We start from the raw sequence: 18217 nt of genomic DNA, 5'->3' as shown, positions 1-18217 counted from the left end.
ATCATCTCTTATTAATCACACTGTTTATTCAAAGTTGAGATATATTAAAAAAAATTCTTTATAGAATAATTTTCTAACTTGGTTATTTTATTTTTCCCTCCAACAAAAAGCCACATTCTCTGACAGCGGCGCCATGAAGAAAACTCGTTGCCTGTGCCTGCGATATCGAGTGATCGAGTTCCTCATTCGGTCTGCTAGCTTTCCTGTGCATTTTACTTTTTTTTTTTTTTTTTTTTTTTTTTTTTCTTCTTAAAAATTGTAGCATTCAGCATGGATTTTAGGCTTCCGTTTGATTTTCTCCAGTGATTCAGTGTTATATGTTTGGAAAAATTTGCTGGACGTTCGCCAATAGCTAAGTAATCGGCGATGTCGCTCTTCGCCGGTCGCTTTTATCATAGTTACTCATTTGCATCTATTCGATTTTTTATTATTTCATTACGAAATCTGTAGCTAATCTGCAGGAAATTCTAATTTTCTTTTTGTTACTACTTTTTTCCCCGATTGAGTGTGTTATGTGATTAAATAATGCATTTCTGATGTTTGTTTTGTGTAAAGGTTTCCTGCATTTCTGATCTATTGTTGTGTATGATTCTTTTTTTTTTTACTATTAAAAATATTGTTTACTTACCCTGTGGCTGTGAATGATTAGCATTTGTCGAATTATCAACAGTGTTTCTATGATACCAGAAGAACCTCAAATTTGAATCACTGAAATGTTGATGTGTAAGATGTATGCCTCACGAAAATTGCTTTTATCTTAGATTTACAAGAAAGTATGTTTGTTTTCCATAATTTTTGTTTGAACATTGATGAGAAATGTGAAGGCATCTCTTGGAAGTTGTCCTTTCGTCCAGTAGTTATGCAGTTTTGTTAAGTAAGGTGACGAAAAACTGTCTTCTACATCCGAGTGGAGAATGTACCTTGCAGCTATTTGCTCTTGTTTCATTATAGATATCAAGTAATGCAGGTAGTTATTCCTGTGTCTTTTAACTTGATTCTTTTCAGATACATTATTCACCTCTTCTGTCTGTTATAGCTTCGAATCCTTGGGAGACAACTTTATCAGGAAGCAATATTACACGATCGTTGATGTTTTGAAAGCTGTAAGATCGCTGTTTCAGTAATGTATACAAGATTCTGCTCCATTTTCTATTAAGCATGATACTAGTTGCCAAGAAATCTTCTGGAGATGGTGTTGATGCAGGTAATTGTATGATGTGCTAGTCCTTAGTGATTCTATTTGTGCTCCACAGTGATAAAATTTCTTCAAGGTTCTGCAATTTGAGATTGGCATGTCAAAAATTACATTTACTTCAGTTGAAGACTTCTTTCAATTCAAGTAAGCTTCGTGACCAACATGGAGTTCTTTCTGTCTCTGCTGTTTGAAACTGGTTTCGAAACTGATGTGTAAATCCTAATAAGGAATTTTGTTTTTTTGGTTAACTCAGTTACTCAGGAGTCAGGACAGATTTGAAGCTTGTATGGTTGTTATGGATCCGGTTTATGAAAATGAAGAAACATCAGTCCTTTACAGCAACCCTGAGGCTCTGGCTGCATCAGTAGTGGTATGTGCTCACTTACTTCAGCTGCAATGAGACATCTATTTATTTTGAATGGTGTCTTCCACCCTTCACTTACATCATTACAGCACATGCACCATCACTACTATCTAGCTGCTAATCTGAAACCAACAATAAGTTAGTACATTGGATAACTCAATTTATTACAGACGAACATTAGTCCAACCCCAACACAATTTTGTCATTTTTCACATTCTTCTACTTCAATCATTTTTTCTCTAGTTTTTCAATCTATAAAGCTTGAAACTACTCAAAATTGTATAATGGCCTTCGATAGGTTAAGTTAGATAGTTAATAATGCTTGAACAATATAGATTATACTGATTACTGAGGTTAATAATTACTTGACCATTCACCACTAGATTTTGGATTTATTAAATAATTGGAAAATCTCCTCATAAATGCAGGCTAGCCACAATTTGTTCAACTCCTGAATCATCTTAGGCACACAAAATCTTATGGAATCTCTTCAAAGCCTCTATTTTTGTTTCATTTAAAGTGAGACATAAATTTTAGTTTAAGTACAGTCTGACATTTGCTGAGACTACCGAATTAATTGAATGAGAACATATTTCCATACTTGTGTAGAAAATAGGGCCGTTTCACATTGCTTGAGAAGGATTATCATCTGAAAATTTTAGTCTTAAATGCACACACAAATAATCTCAAATTTGACTAGTCACCGATTGAATGAATTGGTTATTCATTGATGTCTATATGGTTGGTAGAGTGCCCCCTTCTACCAACCATCCATCACCATTATTTGATTCTTCCTTTCCTCACACTAATCATGCAGTGATTTATATATGCCTATCTTTTCTCAAAGTCTGTAAAACTTCTAACCACTTTCTTGGACCATTGGACAAAGTTTAACATAAGAATCTAACTTTGAGAGAGCTTGTCTTGTTATAGCTTGAGCTACCAATAACAGCTCTTTTAGTCTTTTTTTATTCTTATAATATCATTCGACTCAACCAATTCTCTAGCCACTGTCTTTGAGAGTTAAATGGCCAAGACAAATAGTATATTGTGTTCCCTTGATCCCATCACTCTTAACTAAAACTTTGTTTCATCTGATTTAGAAATTTAGGATAATCAGAAAGTAAATCATACACTGATTCTTATGAATTTGTGTATTTGTATGCTCAATAACACTAAACACAGCAAAAATTAGAAGCTATTGCTTATTTGATCAGTAGTCTCGTTATTTTGATTTGGGTCAGTTCTCTATAAGTTACAAATTTTGGCCAAATATTTTGCTTGTAATGCACCTTTCAAAATTCGAATGATAAATCATGAAGTTTCAAAAATTCTCAATTGTCTCATTTGACGTCGTTTAGTCGCATGCATCGTTGCTATCTATCGACATCATCAAATTTTGCACGTGTGCAGCAACGTAACATTCAAATTTTGAAAGGCGCATGACAAACCAGAATTTGGTCAAATTTTATTATTTTACATGCAAATTAACCCCTTTTGAGTTTTGATTTCCATGTTGCATTTAAGAGAAGCTTGGTTGTGTCTGTCATTATTAATTTAGCATTAGCGAAGCGTAGGGAGATCTCTGTTAATTCAGATAAGTCTCGTTATATATACCCCACCCTTTTGAAGGGTTGTTGTTCACCACATAGTTTAATGTTTGGTTGTTAATCCAGAGAAGCCCGGATCTATAGATGTTGATTTGAAATCCTAATTTATCCTACTCCATATATCATTTAACACTGTTAGCTTTCTTTTCTTGATGTGGGGTTGGAGTTGGACAAACATTAAAAATTATGTTACTACTTTAAACATTATTTGTTCACTATTAGTCAATTTATGGATGCTTATTCGAATATTATGCATACTATGGATTATCAGTCCAATCCAATAATCACAACTAGCAATGCTCGTGTGATATTATGTCGTATTCTCTCTATTGTATTATGCTTGAGTTATTTTTTTAAAAGCAAAACACACACACACACACATACATTTAATCTCTTTTATTTTATTTTCCTTGTTACTTTACTCTCTCTTTGATTATCTATGTTATTATGTACCTAAAAAACATTCTTTCTTTAATTTAATCTATGTGCCTAACAAACACATCAACTAAGCGGTAGGGATGAGTACTAAACAATTGCCAAAATTTTGATGATCCTAGGGCATATATTCGGTACCCAAGCGGAATATTATAGCAAATGGATAAAATGTACATATGATTATAAAGGTTTGATAAAAATAAAATATGTGTATGGATTTTGTCTGGTTTATGAAAGATGGTAATGGTAATATTTTGACATTTAGGGCCATAGGACCACAAAGGACCATCCATGATTCCTTCCTATCAAGACATGAATTTAATATTAGCTTTTCTACTTGCTTGTCCTTCTTCCTACTGTATTCCCCACCTCATTGATGTTTTTCTGTTTACCTTATACAGTATTGCACTTAAATTAATTCGCGTTACATTCTGTTTGTCATGGCTTTTATTCCGAAAAAAATAGTCTCTTTTTGTCATCTTGGTACGTCCACCAAAATTAATGTTATTTCTATTTATAAAAAACATTCTTATTATTTTTTCTCTCTCATATTTTACATATTTTTTTCTTTCTTGTTTTACTAATTGCGATTTAAAACGTCATCCACAAGTAAGATTATTTTTCGCAAACTAAGCTAGTATTACGTGTAACAAAATGGGTTAGTAGTATGACATTTAATTCACTGCAAAATCATCATTCCCTATCTCGCCTTGCGGAGTGGATGCTTTCTGTGCAGCACATTTTCACTAGGCCTTATGGGTAATTTTTTACCCCCTAGTTATGTTGACCCATATTTTAACCTTTTCATTTACTATCGGCCCACTATTTATTATACTAGTTTCTATAGTTTTATTCAATTAAAACTTGTTTGGGTCTTTGTGGGTTGGCATGCTGGGGCCGCTGACAAGGTGACAGACAGGAAAATGCGGCATTTGACGTAAGTTTTGGATGATATGACGATATAGTATGTGATTTATTGTGTCCTCATCTGGTTAAGGGTAAATTGTCTAAAAATCGTAAAATTGTGTGATTATTAGTTTGTCAAGTAACTTCAAAAATTACTCCGCTTCGTATAAAATTGGGCTAGATTGTAGGTTGTCTTGTAACTTTGAAAAATCAGTCAAGTTGGATTTGATTACAATTATCCTATAACAGTTTTTTTTATGAAATTATATATGTAGTAGTCTGAAATCACATGTGAAAGTTACTAGTGGTGAGTTAAATGATGTCGTCAATTTATAAAGCAAACGACGTTGTTTGGTTAAAGAAACATTTACTGATATTATGTGTATTTGATCGGAATTTTTATGTCATGGGATAATTAAGAACAAATCCAAACTTCATGATTTTCATGTTGATTTTTAAACCTGCGGGACAAATAAAGAATTTAAGTAAGTTTCATGATTTTTGACAATTTACCATTTTTGAAATATATTCTCAATATTGACATGCATTTAAAATGGTCTACTTTCTACCTGTTTATTCTTGTATTTATAGCATTTATAAGCAAATCATGTGATTGTGTAAAGAGTATTATTTTGATAAATTTGGAAGGATCAATAGTTACAATGGGATAGTGTCAATAAAATTTAATATGGTTAGATATTAGTGCAATGGAACAAAACGGTATCACTTCATTTCAAGTCATAACTCAAGAAATTCATTATGGCAATAAAGAGTTTGTTCTTTCCTTTTGTTCTCTTCTGTGTAGGTAATATAATGGTAAACCTTGTTCGAATTGATTGTTTTAAAATTCACCTACAATGGTTGCCAAACTGCGCCGGAAGTTGCGGTGCAACACCCCCTTTTTTTTTCATACGATAAGAATGCTTTTAGGTCCTCCAACGTGAAATATCTAGCTCTTTTAGTGTTTTAAAAGTAAATTCTAAAAAAAATTGATATCTAAGGGGTCAAAGTTCAAACAATCGAATTTTGAATTGTCAACTGTAGGACCAGATGTCCTCAAAGGTTTAGGACAATGAGAGGACATAAACTTTAATTTACTTGAATAGAGACCATATATAGCGTTTAATTATTTCAATATGTACCAGCTAAGTATGTTGAATGCTGCCTTCCTTTAATATGTAGTAGATTTTTTCTCATTATTGCCAACAAACTAATCCCAAAAGATTGTTTATATTGAACTGGAAATGGTCCCTTATTTTTTCCATCTTGCCTCCGTTCCGTTCTAAGTGAAGCAATTTTAATTCGACACGAGATTTTTTGTAGTGTTGTTTTGTGAATAAATGTGGAGAATAAATTAAGAGGGATGAAAAAGTAGAGAGGGTGATGTTATATTTAGAAACGTATCATTTAAACTAGGATATTCCAAAAAGAAAAATGTATCACTTAGAGTATGACGGAGGGAGTACAAGTTTATAAACAACAGCCACATAATTTATCATAGTCGCTATATATATGTCTCTCTACAAAACAACCATGTTTTTTTGTTTTGTTTTGTAGTAGGATTTCTTAATACCAACTAATTTGTTAGTATAGTATAACATTTTTTTATCAAATCACTTCGCTGGTAAGCAAACCATCTCCTTGTTGGTAATTTGCATAATAAGATTATATTTTGTAAGTATTTTGTAAGTTAATTAAGTTGATGAGGATCATCATCTAAAAATAGAAGAACCTAAATATAATTAAGAGGAAAAACAAAAAAAACCACTTGGTCTTTTCTAGTCCTCTTTTTTTGTTCTTTTATTGGTAGAAGGAAAGTGACTGCACTCAAATTTAGATATAGTACCATAATTTATCTTCATCTATAAAATGCTACGAATACCAACAAATTTAATATCCCACTTCGTAAGTAAAAATCTATTCTTGCAAGTTAATCAGTGCTAAATTAGTTGGTTCATCGTTTGTTGTGTTTGTATACCTTTTTTGGGGTTGATTGACCGTCCATGCAACAATTTTTAACCTTTTACAATTTAATACTCCAATATATATTATTGGAATTATGTTATTATTCTCCAATTTATTGTCTAATTCACGCTTCAAAATTCTTGATCATTGGATAATTGACATGTTGAGTGTGGTACAAAATAGAACCGGTTCAGGTAATTAACCAGAGCATGATATATGTACATGTATGATATTTTGTCGAAATTAGATAAAATTACAATTTACGTATCATAATCAAAAGTATCTAATGAGGACGTGTACAGTCTACACGGATCCAGAAGATTGGACCTTCATTTTGTCATTTCGATCTATCACCATGTTCAATTACTACACGAATCCAGAAGATTGGACCTTCATTTTGTCATTTCGATCTATCTTCATGTTCAATCACTATCAACGATTTTAAGTTTTCAGAATATAACTGAAGTTATGTTCGTGACATTTTTTTTCTTACCTCTTAATTTCAATAATGAAAGATAAAAATAAATTTATAGGATAGATAAGATCTAATGGACCCCTCCACTAGGAAAAAATAAATCACTGCATTTTATGATAGGGCACCAGCTTTTATATGATTATATATTTATCATTTCATAGGATAATGAAAGTTGAACAGAATGCAATGGGTCCATTATTCTATACTTTCTAAGCTATAGTTACATTGTCATTTTCTTGGACAGAATCATATTCTCAAGTACCAATATTTGTACACAATTAAATACTCTCTCTTAAATAGGTAGACTTCATATATACTCTCTCTTTCTGCGATTATACTTTTCATTTCTTTGGCTACACGGGTTTAATAAATTACTAGTGGAGTAATAAATAAATGAATACTTACCTCATTTTTTACATTAATTAAATGTGACTAGAAAGAATAATGAAACGTAGGTTTTATTATTTTACTACTCCTATATAGTAAAAATTATATGTGATAAATTGATAAACCAAAATGACAAAAATGAGATGTATAAAGTATAATCATGGGCGTAGAGAGTAATATATTTTCTTCAATAATATTATGAACTTCAATATGAATGTTATGATCATCTTTTTAATTATACTTGTAAATGCATGTCTTCAAAATATGTATTTTCAATATTGTCCCACTTTATTTGAAGCACTTTTTGGGTACGTAATTTTGAAAATGATTTTTAGGAAATTAAATAGAGAGAAATATGAATAAATTAGATAAATGAACAAAAAATAAAATAGATAGCTTGTTCAATGATATAATAAAATAAAAAGAGATTAATATATGTCACAGAGAAATGACTCCAATTTGAAACAAACGTGAAATTGAGTGAAAACATATTTATTTTAAGAAGATTCTTGTATTTAAATTAATGCTGATATTCTTCATTTGGGATTAATAATTGCTATACATAGTGTTTTAATTAATTCATCATAATTAATATCGTCATTATTGAGATTGGTTGGTTCATACATTAATATTTCTCAATCGTCATTATGCAATGATTGCACTGCAGCAGCCTAATCCACTAGATTATACATCCTCAATATGTATTATTGTATTAAACTATTTTGACATTTTTCTCAAACAATAATTGATTATAATTAATACAGTATTGTAGAGTCCCATGCAACATATAAATATGATTGCATGTTTCGTCACGTATACAATTAATTATGGACTGTATTTAGACATTATTGCATATATACGTAACATACCCTACTTTCTTTTTTCTTTCATTTCCCGATTATTATGTGGTCGTTAACCATTTTTTAATCAACACTAATTTCTCATTTACTTATATATGAAGTGTATTTAGCCTTCTTGCACCTATGCATTTACATATTCCACTTTAAATTTTTTTAGTAAATTAATAATAATTCTTCATTTATTTCGTGACAGTCGTAATTCTCAATTTACTGATTGAAAGAGAAATTTCTTATCGTCTGCATCTCTATCCTACTTAATACAGGCAAACATCTTTTTTTCTTTATACATGACAACAAATTTAGGATATTTTTGGCTAAGAAAAATTCTGACTAATATATCCAAATAATGGTCACATGTATATATTATTTTTCTGTCTCATTCTTATCAGTTAGATTAGAACACTTGTTTTTGGGTATTATGTACAGTAGAATCAGTAGATAACGATGAGTGAGTTTATCGTGTGATGCACACAGCAAATAGTTTTTATAGCAATAGACACTTTTTTAAGTCTGAAAATAAAAAAATATCACTATAGATATTTGAAAACTGAAAATATCACCGTGAGTATTATTTTTTTCTTCTTCTATTTTCCCTTAAATCTATTAAAGACTATCTTTAGTAGTATTCTCTAATCATTTTAAGTTAAAGATTGTAAATGATTTGGTTTTTAATTATGAATAAATAAACATAATTTATTCTATAATTAATTATTTTATACTTCTAGAATTTATTTAAGTATTTGAAATTTTAATGATATTATTTCGAATTATATGAATACTTATTTTATTTTAGAGGTATTTTTCAAACAAAAGTAGTAGTATAATTTTAGTTATATTTCAATTAATTTGAAATTTATGCACTTATATAAAAATTATATATAATTATATTATAACTAATTTATCGTAATTGAAAAAGCTGTTACTGTAAATAATTTATTGCAAATTAATCTAATATCAATATGTCCTTTAATACTACTTTGGAGTTTGGATTATGTACAATTAACTATACAACAGATAAATCGTCTGAAATATTTAATTATGAGATAAGCAGCATAGTCATCCATCACTTTGCATCAAGTTTTTAAAAACTCAAACCAAATCAAGATTCAATTTTATTATTTTTATTGTTGTTGTTGTGGTAGTTGTTATTATTATTCCATTTCTCATGTTAAAAAAGGTTCCTAAGCTTAATTTGTTCATTAATCGACCCTTTAGAAATTGAATTTGAAAAGTACAATAAAATCATTTGGATTCTTAATGTCATCAAAGAATACCATATTGGTAAAGCGTTAATTGCGACTAGCATATATTTTTGTTTGTGATTGGAAACTTTCAATTTTTTTAATATAAATTGACTTCTATAAATAGAGTTATTGGGTGGTTTGTCATTTTCCACGAGGTCTTATAAATAATTTACTGAGAGATAATATAGGTGAAGTTAAAGCATTAGTTTTCGTAATCTTTATTCTTATATTGGACGACAGTTATACATTGGTCAATTAATAAACTTTTACTCTAATTAATCCTTTTTTATAGAATATACTACCAATATAATTATCAAAGATGATCTTCCATTTTATATACCAATATTCAGTGATCCATTTATATGATACGAATACGAACAAGAGCATTTTAGTTGGTCGAAAGCTCTATTACATAAACAGTTTATGTACTACAAGTTTCGTATGTCATTATTTCATTTTATTATTTTGACACATTCGTCATTAAATGTCTCAGTTCACTTTAACTTAGTAAGAATTCTGGATATTCCATTAATTCAATTTATCGTAAAATTCGTATCGATTCCAAATAAGATAACAAAGTCCGGACAAAGGAAATTGGCCAATTTTAACCATTATAATTTCTTTTATATAAAATTTTTAGCCACTATCATATCTTTTGTACGAAAAAGTAGTTAATCATTTGTTTACAAAAATAAGTGGAGTATTAGCTTTAATGATTTAATGCGTAGACAAAAATGGTTCAAACGTCCACATAAGAGTTTCTTCGCGTTGACGTAAAAACAAGAGGAGAGTGTCGGTAGCGAGACACGGAGTGGAGATAGCAATTCCGCCTAACGAGAATATTATACTCTCCAATAAAATAATTAATGAAAAATATTCCTTTTCACTCACTCCGGAGGCGCACTGTAGCATAGAACTCCGCGCTAATCTAATCTGCACAGATCCACCTGCATCTGCGCAAGTTAGCCACCACCACCCCTAAAATCACCATATCTTCCTCTTTTGCCTCTTTCTTCCACCTCTGCAGCAAAGTACATAAAATTGCAGCAATTTCAACAGTAATTGTGAATGTGATTCATAATAATTGAGTTGTGTGCTACCTTCTTCTACAATTTTTTATATTTATAATCTAGAATATTTCTCCACAGTACCTAATTCTTCCTCTCCTTTCCTTTAAATAAAGAAATTGAATTCACAAACAAAGTTTGTTTGTCCATTTGCGTTGAATTTAGCTTCAGATCTGTTAGAGAGAGAGAAATGGTGGTGCATTACATTACATAGTCTCTTTTTACAAAGGAGAGAGAGAGAGAAGAGGTTGGAAGGTGCTGCCCTTTCTTCATAAAGTGTAAAGGTGAAGCCTTTAAGCATTTTCTGGAAAGCCCCTTTGGATTAAGCTGTGAAAAATGATGACTGCTGCATTTGGGAGTAATTCCATCAGTTTCCACACAAGCAATACTTGCAATACTCTGCTGAAAGAACTTCAGGTTTCTCTCTTTCTTTCACACACTCACACACTTTTTTTTGGTTAGTGTAGAGTAGGTTTTAATGATGTTGTTTGGGGGAGAAAGGGTTCTTGTCATGATGTTTCTATGATTTCTGTTGAACTTTCTTAATTTTGATTTTTTTTTAGCCTTTTTTTAAATTTATGGGATAAGGGTTTATTGCTTCATCAATTTCTCACAGTTCCTTTTTTTCCCTTGTAATTGTTATCTTGGTTTTTTTAACTATTCAGTGGAAGAAAGATTAATTTTTAAGATAATTTCTCTGTTAAATTTTATGATTTGTAAATTATGTTATGATATGGGTAAAAACTGGAGTTCTTTGCACTGTTGGTTGCAAATCATGTCTAATCTGTTTGTGTAACTTTTGATTTTTTTTTCATTCTGATTAGTGTATAGGATAAGGGAAGAAATTTATTAGAGTATGTACTATCATATTATAAATATGTAATTTATTACTACTTCATTAATTTCTCACATTTCCTTTTTCCCTTGCAAGTGTTATCTTAAAACTTTTCCTATCAGTAAGATTTTATTTTGTTTTTATATGAAGAAGCCAAAACATTGGTTTTAATCTGAAGAAAGATTAATTTTTATAATAGTTTATCTGTTAAAGTTTACATATTGTTAATTATATGATGGTATGGGCAAAAATGGAATTTCTTTACATTGTTGATAGCAAATCATGTCTAAACTGGTTGTGTGTATAACCCGAGTTTTTCTAATGAAAATGAAAAGATGAATTTCATATTTTCTTGTTTGAATATCACAATTTTCTAGTTTCATGGGTAAGACTGTTGATAATGGAGTGTAATTTACTTGGTGGTTTTGTAACTGTTGTGATTACCAGCAATTATGGACTGAAATTGGGGAGACTCAAGCGGATAAAGACCGCATGTTAATGGAGCTCGAGAGAGAGTGTTTGGAGATCTACAGAAGAAAGGTTGATGAGGCCGCAAATGACAAGGCACGCCTTCATCAGTCTATTGCTTCCATGGAAGCTGAGGTTGCAATGCTTATTGCAACTCTTGGAGAAATCAACATAAATTCGCCGGTAATGAAGCATCTTCAACACTTGAGACAACTAGCACTTCCATTTTGCGTAATTTGTAGAATGTGTTGTGCAAGAATGTTTGTGAGTGAAATGAGACTATGCTCTCGATTCCCGTCTAATGGTGTGTCAAGGGTAATTGAATCTTAGATTGAGCTTTGAGAGTTTTGCTTTACCCCACAAATTCACTCCAGCCCAAAACCTCGGTCCTCGATTGCTGAATATTGTTGTGGAGTGGCCAGTAGTTTTTTATGGTGTATTGATTATTTTTAGAGTTACAACTTCATCGTTCTGTTCTGGTTATACTATCTCTGTCTTATCTTAAACTATATTGATATTAACTCGATTTCACTTATAGATATTTGATTGGTTGTATAATATTGCTTGGCTGATATTTTGCGAACCAACAGGTGCAGTCTGACAAGAAAGCGAAATCTTTGAAAGGGCAGCTAGCCTCAGTCAGACCATTAGTGGAAGATCTAAAACTTAAGAAGGAGGAAAGAATGAAGCAGTTTGCAGATATTAAGTCACAAATTGAGAAGATTAGTGGCGAGATTTCTGGTTATGGCAGTACTTCCGGTTCTATGAGCGTCTTGACTCTGGAAGAACAAGACTTATCAGTGAGAAAACTCACCGAACATCAATCAAAACTGCGTGGTCTTCAGAAAGAGAAGGTTAATGTGTTAAACTTACAAAATGTATCTTCTGTATTTCTGCATTCTTCGTTCCAGTCTCTATATTGAACTACAGTATTACGGCCTTATTATTTTATTGGAAGTGCGTTCCTCAAAATTTGAACGACTTCTTTCACTTAAGGATACTGTAGAAGTCTCCCCGACTGTGGTTCTAAAATTACTCTTCTTCTTGGCAGTCCGAGCGCCTCCAGAAAGTGATGGATTATGTGAACGAAGTGCATACTTTGTGCGGTGTCCTTAGTATAGATTTCGGCCAAACTGTGAGTGATATCCACCCAAGCTTGCAAGGATCAAGTGTGGGGCTTGTCACGAATATCAGTGACAGCACATTGGAGGGGCTTGATCAGGCTGTCCTTAAGTTAAAAACCGAGAAAAAGTTCCGGTTTCAAAAGGTATTTGAACTCTGGTAATCTTTTATCCAAATGTTTTGCTTTCTTGCTCATTTAAGAACTATCGTTGCTGCAGTTGAAAGATGTCGCCCGGTCTCTCTTTGAACTATGGAACTTGATGGATACATCGAAAGAAGACAAAGCTAGCTTCCTTAGAATTACTTCAGTCCTTGGTTTGTCCGAATCAGAAATTGTGCAACCGGGCGCTCTTTCACCAGAGACAGTTCATCAGGTACGGGATCAGTATGAATTTTTGCCCAACTTTGCGGCTTCTTTCCAGAAACGTGAGCTGATTGTTTGTAATGTCGTCTCTGACAGGTATCAGCAGAGGTTGAGAGGCTCACGAAACTAAAAACGAGTAGGCTGAAGGAACTTGTGATGAAGAAGAGGTCGGAGTTGGAAGATCTGTGCTGTAAAATTCATATTCAACCGGATCAAAGCACAGCTGCCGAGAAAACCAGTGCTTTGATTGATTCGGGTGATTAATCTGTTTTAATAAGTACCTCCTCTCCCTCTTGTGTGTCTACAGTCTTGTTGATTCTTAGTGAAGTTAAACGTTGGAAATCGATCGTACTGCAGGCTTGGTGGATCCCTGTGAGCTCTTAGCTAACATTGAGGCACAAATATGTAAAGTCAAAGACGAAGCCTATAGCCGCAAAGAAATAATGGAAAGGATAGACCGGTGGCTTTCTGCGTGTGACGAGGAAAAGTGGCTTGACGATTATAACCTTGTAAGCTACCTTATCATGTTCGGGATATGCAAATCAGATACAGAATTCCGTCACCAACAATTTATGATTTCTCTTTTATTGATCGATCATCCAGGATCACAATCGTTACAGTGCCGTAAGAGGTGCGCATATAAACCTTAAACGTGCAGAGCGAGCCAGGATCATGATAAATAAGATTCCAGGTACTTTTTTGGACTCGTTGGCGATATGTCTCCTTATCGGAGCTGTTCGTGTTTCTGAGGTTAACGAGATGAAATTTGCAGCTATGGTTGATAATCTAATTAGCAAAACTCTTTCATGGGAGGAGGAGAAACAGAAACTGTTTCTTTATGATGGAGTAAGTGATTTAAAAACTTTCAATGTGTTTCGACGTTTTTGACTACTTTTATAATTGCATTCTGCGTGTCGTGTGCAGGTGCGTTTGGTGTCGATTCTGGAGGACTACAAACAAGCCAGACGACTCAAGGAAGAGGAGAAGAAGCGAGCTCGGGTAATTCAAACTAGTTTTTCTTAGAGAAATTCTTTGTTGATAACATAGTTAAGAAATAAAAGAACATATATATTGTCTTTAATGAAAAAAATGAAATCTTGGGGAAACAGAGTAAAAAACTCGCCATACGTTTTCTCAAGGCCTCGTAAGAAAACAATCTAGAGGCTATTTTCGATGTTTCTCATGTGTTTTCTGTTTCTAACTTTACCTAAATTTAGGATCACAAGAAACTACAAGATGTGCTCCTTACCGAGAAAGAATCTATGTACGGGTCTAAGCCAAGTCCGAGGAGAAGCAACAGCTTCAGGAATCAAAACGGATATCGAGCATATGGGAATGGATCGGTGACACCATCACCCCGTCGCAACTCACTTGGTGCTGCAACTCCCGAGCTCCTCACACCACGTTCATATTCAGGCCGCCACAACGGCTACTTCAAGGAAATGAGAAAGCTCTCCACTGCTCCTCTGAATTTCGTCGCTATACCAAAAGAAGACACCATGTCGTTTTCCTCGATTGGTGGCTCCGAGCCTGAGTCGCCTCCTCAAGTTTGAAGTAAGTTTTTTCATTAAGCAGAGAAACATACTATCACTATCTACAAGGTTTTGATCATCTTCATTACTATTCACTCTTTGTAGTTCTTGAGAAGTGTCGGCCCGTGCTGAGAGGAATCGATAGAGGCTTGTGAATATAGGTGATGTACACTATGGTGACCGAGGGCGCGTCTTAGCAGGACGAGAGGAACGCGTCTGCTCGTATTTAACTTGCTTCTGGCTGATTTATGGGAGTATGTATGAGGCGTTTGAGGAGATGGGATGGTAAGTATAGAGGTGTTTATTCATAGGGAAAATAGCTAATTGGAAATAGTGTTGTTGAATTAGGAGATGTTTATGTATGTATATAGAGAGGTTGCTGTTGTTGTTGGGATATGACTTGGCTGCCTCATTTGCTTGTTGCAGTTTCAAAGAGAGATTTTTAAGATGTTTGCATTTTGGATTATTGGCAGTGATCATCAAGATACCCGAAAAATCAAATATCTGATGTGAATTAAATTATAACTTGAAATTTGGGTTGGTCCGATTTAAATTTGACAAAATTTGGTTTTTTAGTTCAATTATATAAAAAATTGGAAAAAAAAACGAATTCATTTGTATCAGTATATAATTATTTTTTTAACCTAAAACAAATCCTAGTATAAATGTATTTAAATATATTAAATTTCTATACCGAGTAAAAAATTACAAGTATATAGATATTCTATATCTAAATATTAGTAGTAAAAGTTAGTAGGTTTAAAAATAATATAATAAGTTATTAATAAAATTATAAGTTTTGATATAGTTATATATAAATCCTGTATTAACGTCAATTGGTCCTTCATAATTAAAAATATGCGCTTGAAATTAGACATGATATAATATTTAATATTGGAAAAATCTTATATAGTTTTGAATTTTCGGTTCTTTTTCAACTTTTTTGTTATTTTTTTTTTTTGTAATTTCAAATTTTTGGGATGAATCACTTTTTTATAGTTCGGATTTTAAATTTTCAGATGATTCGATTCAGTTTTATTTTTTTTTAAAAATGGTTTATTTGGTTCTATTTGAGCAAAAAAACGTACAAAAATCAAATATTGAATGTATAGGAGTGACCTAAGCATCATATGAGTTTAACAAAACTAACGAAATGAATGTCGAATCCACCTCTATGAGGTCTCATATAACCCATAGTTCGAAAGTGCAAATTGCTTATTGAGTTTCTCACTCAAAAAATATCAAACTTGTACATTATTCAGAGAGAACAAGACACAAGAATATAGGACTATTGGAACAAGGACGACAAAGTCGATGAAATCGCAACTAATGCTTCGTCACTTCCCTGCTGCTGCTTCAGATGGAGTCCGTGTAGTCATCTGGTCGACAGCGTGCACTCTATCCTGAAGTTCTTCCCATATCGCCTTGTATACGGCCCTCTGTCTATTCACGGCCGATTGCCCCTCGAAAGATGAGGATATGACATCAATGCTGCAAAAATTAGAAGATGAAATCAAACTTTTAGTTTACCAACCCAAGGATAATGTGTAGTACAGCATCCTAACAAGATATGAACCCACAATAAAGAATAAGAACAAAAAACGAAACCTTACCTGACATGGCGACCATCACCGTAAGCATCCTTCACAACGACTGAATCTGCACTCAAATGTTCCTTGATCTAATACCAGAAATATTAACAATATTCAGATAACCGAGCCAACGTGCTAAGAATACATCGGGAAGTGCATATTAAAAAAAGGCAATCTCTTGTTGTAACTTGTAACATGTATGACTGTCTAGGTTTCTTGAGAACTTGAAACTTTAATCCTCGAAAATATGCTATTCTAAGTGAGTTTACCGTCGACAGAATATCATTAAAGAATCACACTGGATGATGCCTATTCATCCCAAGCTTAATTTAGGGCCAATTTATGAACAAAATGTATCAAAACTGCATCCTCAAAATATGCAAGGACTTTAAGAGCTCACAAGCTCGAAGTTCGACCAGGTTAAAAAATAATTCATTCAAATTCATGCTAATACGTAGACAGAAACCTTTTATGATGCATTTTTTTTCGATAAGGATAATGGAAAAGCAAAGCAGTGTTATTATTCACCATAATATTCCCCACAATTCGGCTTAAGTTCATCTCATCAACTATTGGTCCAGAGATATGGTGCTTCAAAGCTGACTAAAGCATAATACAACCTCAGAGCATATAAATATACACCTACCTTATACTTTATAGTAAAAGAATATAATCTCTCTTAATCTCACGTTTGCCTATTTTCCACTAGAAACCGAAGCTTATTCCCTTAATCAAATCCATGGGACAGTTTCTAGGATTCTAAGCTAAAGTAAGCAAGATCATCAGCATGACTTTATAGTAACTCCAGCAAAGATTAAATGCTAAGCAGATAGTATGATCCAATAGCTGCACCGGTAAGAGCAATTCCAATCAATTTAACGCGATTTGAACAAATTATGTGCCTAAGTGTATAGATTGGGTTGTTCAAAGACCTAATTAGGCTACCAGTCCGATTTCATAAATCATAACTGAAATCCCCAATCAATCAGGAAAATTTAACCTACAAATGAAAGAAACAAATAGGTATATTTGAGAAAAGGCACCGATAAGAGCATTTCCAATCAATTAAACGCGAGTTGATCAAATTATGTGCCTCAGAGTATAGATTGAGTTGTTCAAACTTCAAAGGCATAATTAAGCTACCAGTTCGATTTCATAACTGAAATCCCCAATCAATCGGACAAATTCAATCTACAAATGAAAGAAACAATTAGGTATGTTACAGAAAAGGCACCTTCTTCTCCATTGTTTCCATCAAAGGAGCTTCGATTGGGGCCGGAGTGTCGGTCGCCCGGACGCAGAAATTCCGCCTGATAGCAAAAGCAGAGGAGGAACGAGCGAGGCTCCGGCTGAGTAGCGAGCGGTTGGAGGTTGTAGCCGACGTCGAGATCATCATCGGCGAGGGAGCTCGGCGGAGAAAGGAGCGGCTGCCGGAGAGACATAGGGCGGCAACGTTAAGCAGCGATTTGGCCGCCATTTTTGGATGGATTTGTGTATGTGTGTAGTGGTGAGGGCTGATTGTTTTGTCACTGTTGTTTCATTCCCTCTCTTCAAATTTATAATCAAAATTCATAATTATTCATTTTTAGTGTCATACTACTAACATATAGTAATAAAATATAAATATCTTTTAATTAAGTTAAATTTAATTTTCTTACCATAATATTATTGTATTTGTTCCATTAAAATTGATCATTTTTTTGGGGAACGGATTTTAAAATGTTGTATGAACTAAATAAAAACTGAATCAATAAATAAAATTAGATTTATAAGTAAAAAAAGAGAATTAGGAACAA

The 18217-nt window shown here is 32.9% G+C and overlaps 2 protein-coding genes and 1 long non-coding RNA gene across 4 annotated transcripts; 2 read left to right on the top strand and 1 right to left on the bottom strand.

The window, feature by feature from the left end:
* On the top strand, positions 1 to 3417 carry LOC125213059 (uncharacterized). 2 transcript variants are annotated; one of them, XR_016136672.1, is made up of 5 exons: positions 1 to 189; positions 876 to 967; positions 1037 to 1103; positions 1254 to 1339; positions 1449 to 3417. It is a non-coding gene; the product is annotated as an uncharacterized LOC125213059 (long non-coding RNA). The 2 variants fall into 2 exon arrangements; XR_007174847.2 differs by having other exon boundaries at positions 1 to 967.
* A 7034-nt stretch (positions 3418 to 10451) lies between these two features.
* On the top strand, positions 10452 to 15295 carry LOC125216492 (65-kDa microtubule-associated protein 6-like). Its single transcript, XM_048118226.2, has 12 exons — positions 10452 to 10925; positions 11791 to 11994; positions 12402 to 12665; positions 12863 to 13078; positions 13152 to 13307; positions 13394 to 13553; positions 13655 to 13806; positions 13901 to 13988; positions 14070 to 14143; positions 14222 to 14296; positions 14515 to 14851; positions 14935 to 15295. The coding sequence occupies exons 1-11, from the start codon at positions 10845 to 10847 to the stop codon at positions 14848 to 14850; spliced, it is 1806 nt and encodes a 601-aa protein (XP_047974183.1). The 5' UTR covers positions 10452 to 10844; the 3' UTR covers position 14851; positions 14935 to 15295.
* A 688-nt stretch (positions 15296 to 15983) lies between these two features.
* On the bottom strand, positions 15984 to 17965 carry LOC125216494 (BolA-like family protein). Its single transcript, XM_048118228.2, has 3 exons — positions 17656 to 17965; positions 16443 to 16510; positions 15984 to 16320 (listed from the first exon to the last, which is right to left on the bottom strand). The coding sequence occupies exons 1-3, from the start codon at positions 17896 to 17898 to the stop codon at positions 16167 to 16169; spliced, it is 465 nt and encodes a 154-aa protein (XP_047974185.1). The 5' UTR covers positions 17899 to 17965; the 3' UTR covers positions 15984 to 16166.
* Between the last annotated feature and the right edge of the window lie 252 nt (positions 17966 to 18217).

Source organism: Salvia hispanica, chromosome 3, assembly GCF_029641045.1.
Source record: "Salvia hispanica isolate PSC_SH4W2 chromosome 3, Shi_PSC_v1, whole genome shotgun sequence".
Taxonomy (NCBI): domain Eukaryota; kingdom Viridiplantae; phylum Streptophyta; class Magnoliopsida; order Lamiales; family Lamiaceae; genus Salvia; species Salvia hispanica.
Note: the sequence above shows the minus strand (reverse complement) of the source record. Positions and strands in the feature narration are given on the sequence as shown.

Bases quoted from the DNA above. Each gene is read 5' to 3' on its own strand.
- LOC125216492 (XM_048118226.2), top strand. From the start codon at position 10,845: ATGATGACTGCTGCATTTGGGAGTAATTCCATCAGTTTCCACACAAGC. The intron at 13,079-13,151 runs GTATTTGAACTC...TCGTTGCTGCAG, and splicing joins AAAAGTTCCGGTTTCAAAAG to TTGAAAGATGTCGCCCGGTC. The intron at 13,807-13,900 runs GTAAGCTACCTT...TCGATCATCCAG, and splicing joins GGCTTGACGATTATAACCTT to GATCACAATCGTTACAGTGC.
- LOC125216494 (XM_048118228.2), bottom strand. From the start codon at position 17,898: ATGGCGGCCAAATCGCTGCTTAACGTTGCCGCCCTATGTCTCTCCGGC. The intron at 16,511-17,655 runs GTGCCTTTTCTG...TTCTGGTATTAG, and splicing joins TGGAAACAATGGAGAAGAAG to ATCAAGGAACATTTGAGTGC. The intron at 16,321-16,442 runs GTAAGGTTTCGT...TAATTTTTGCAG, and splicing joins GGTGATGGTCGCCATGTCAG to CATTGATGTCATATCCTCAT.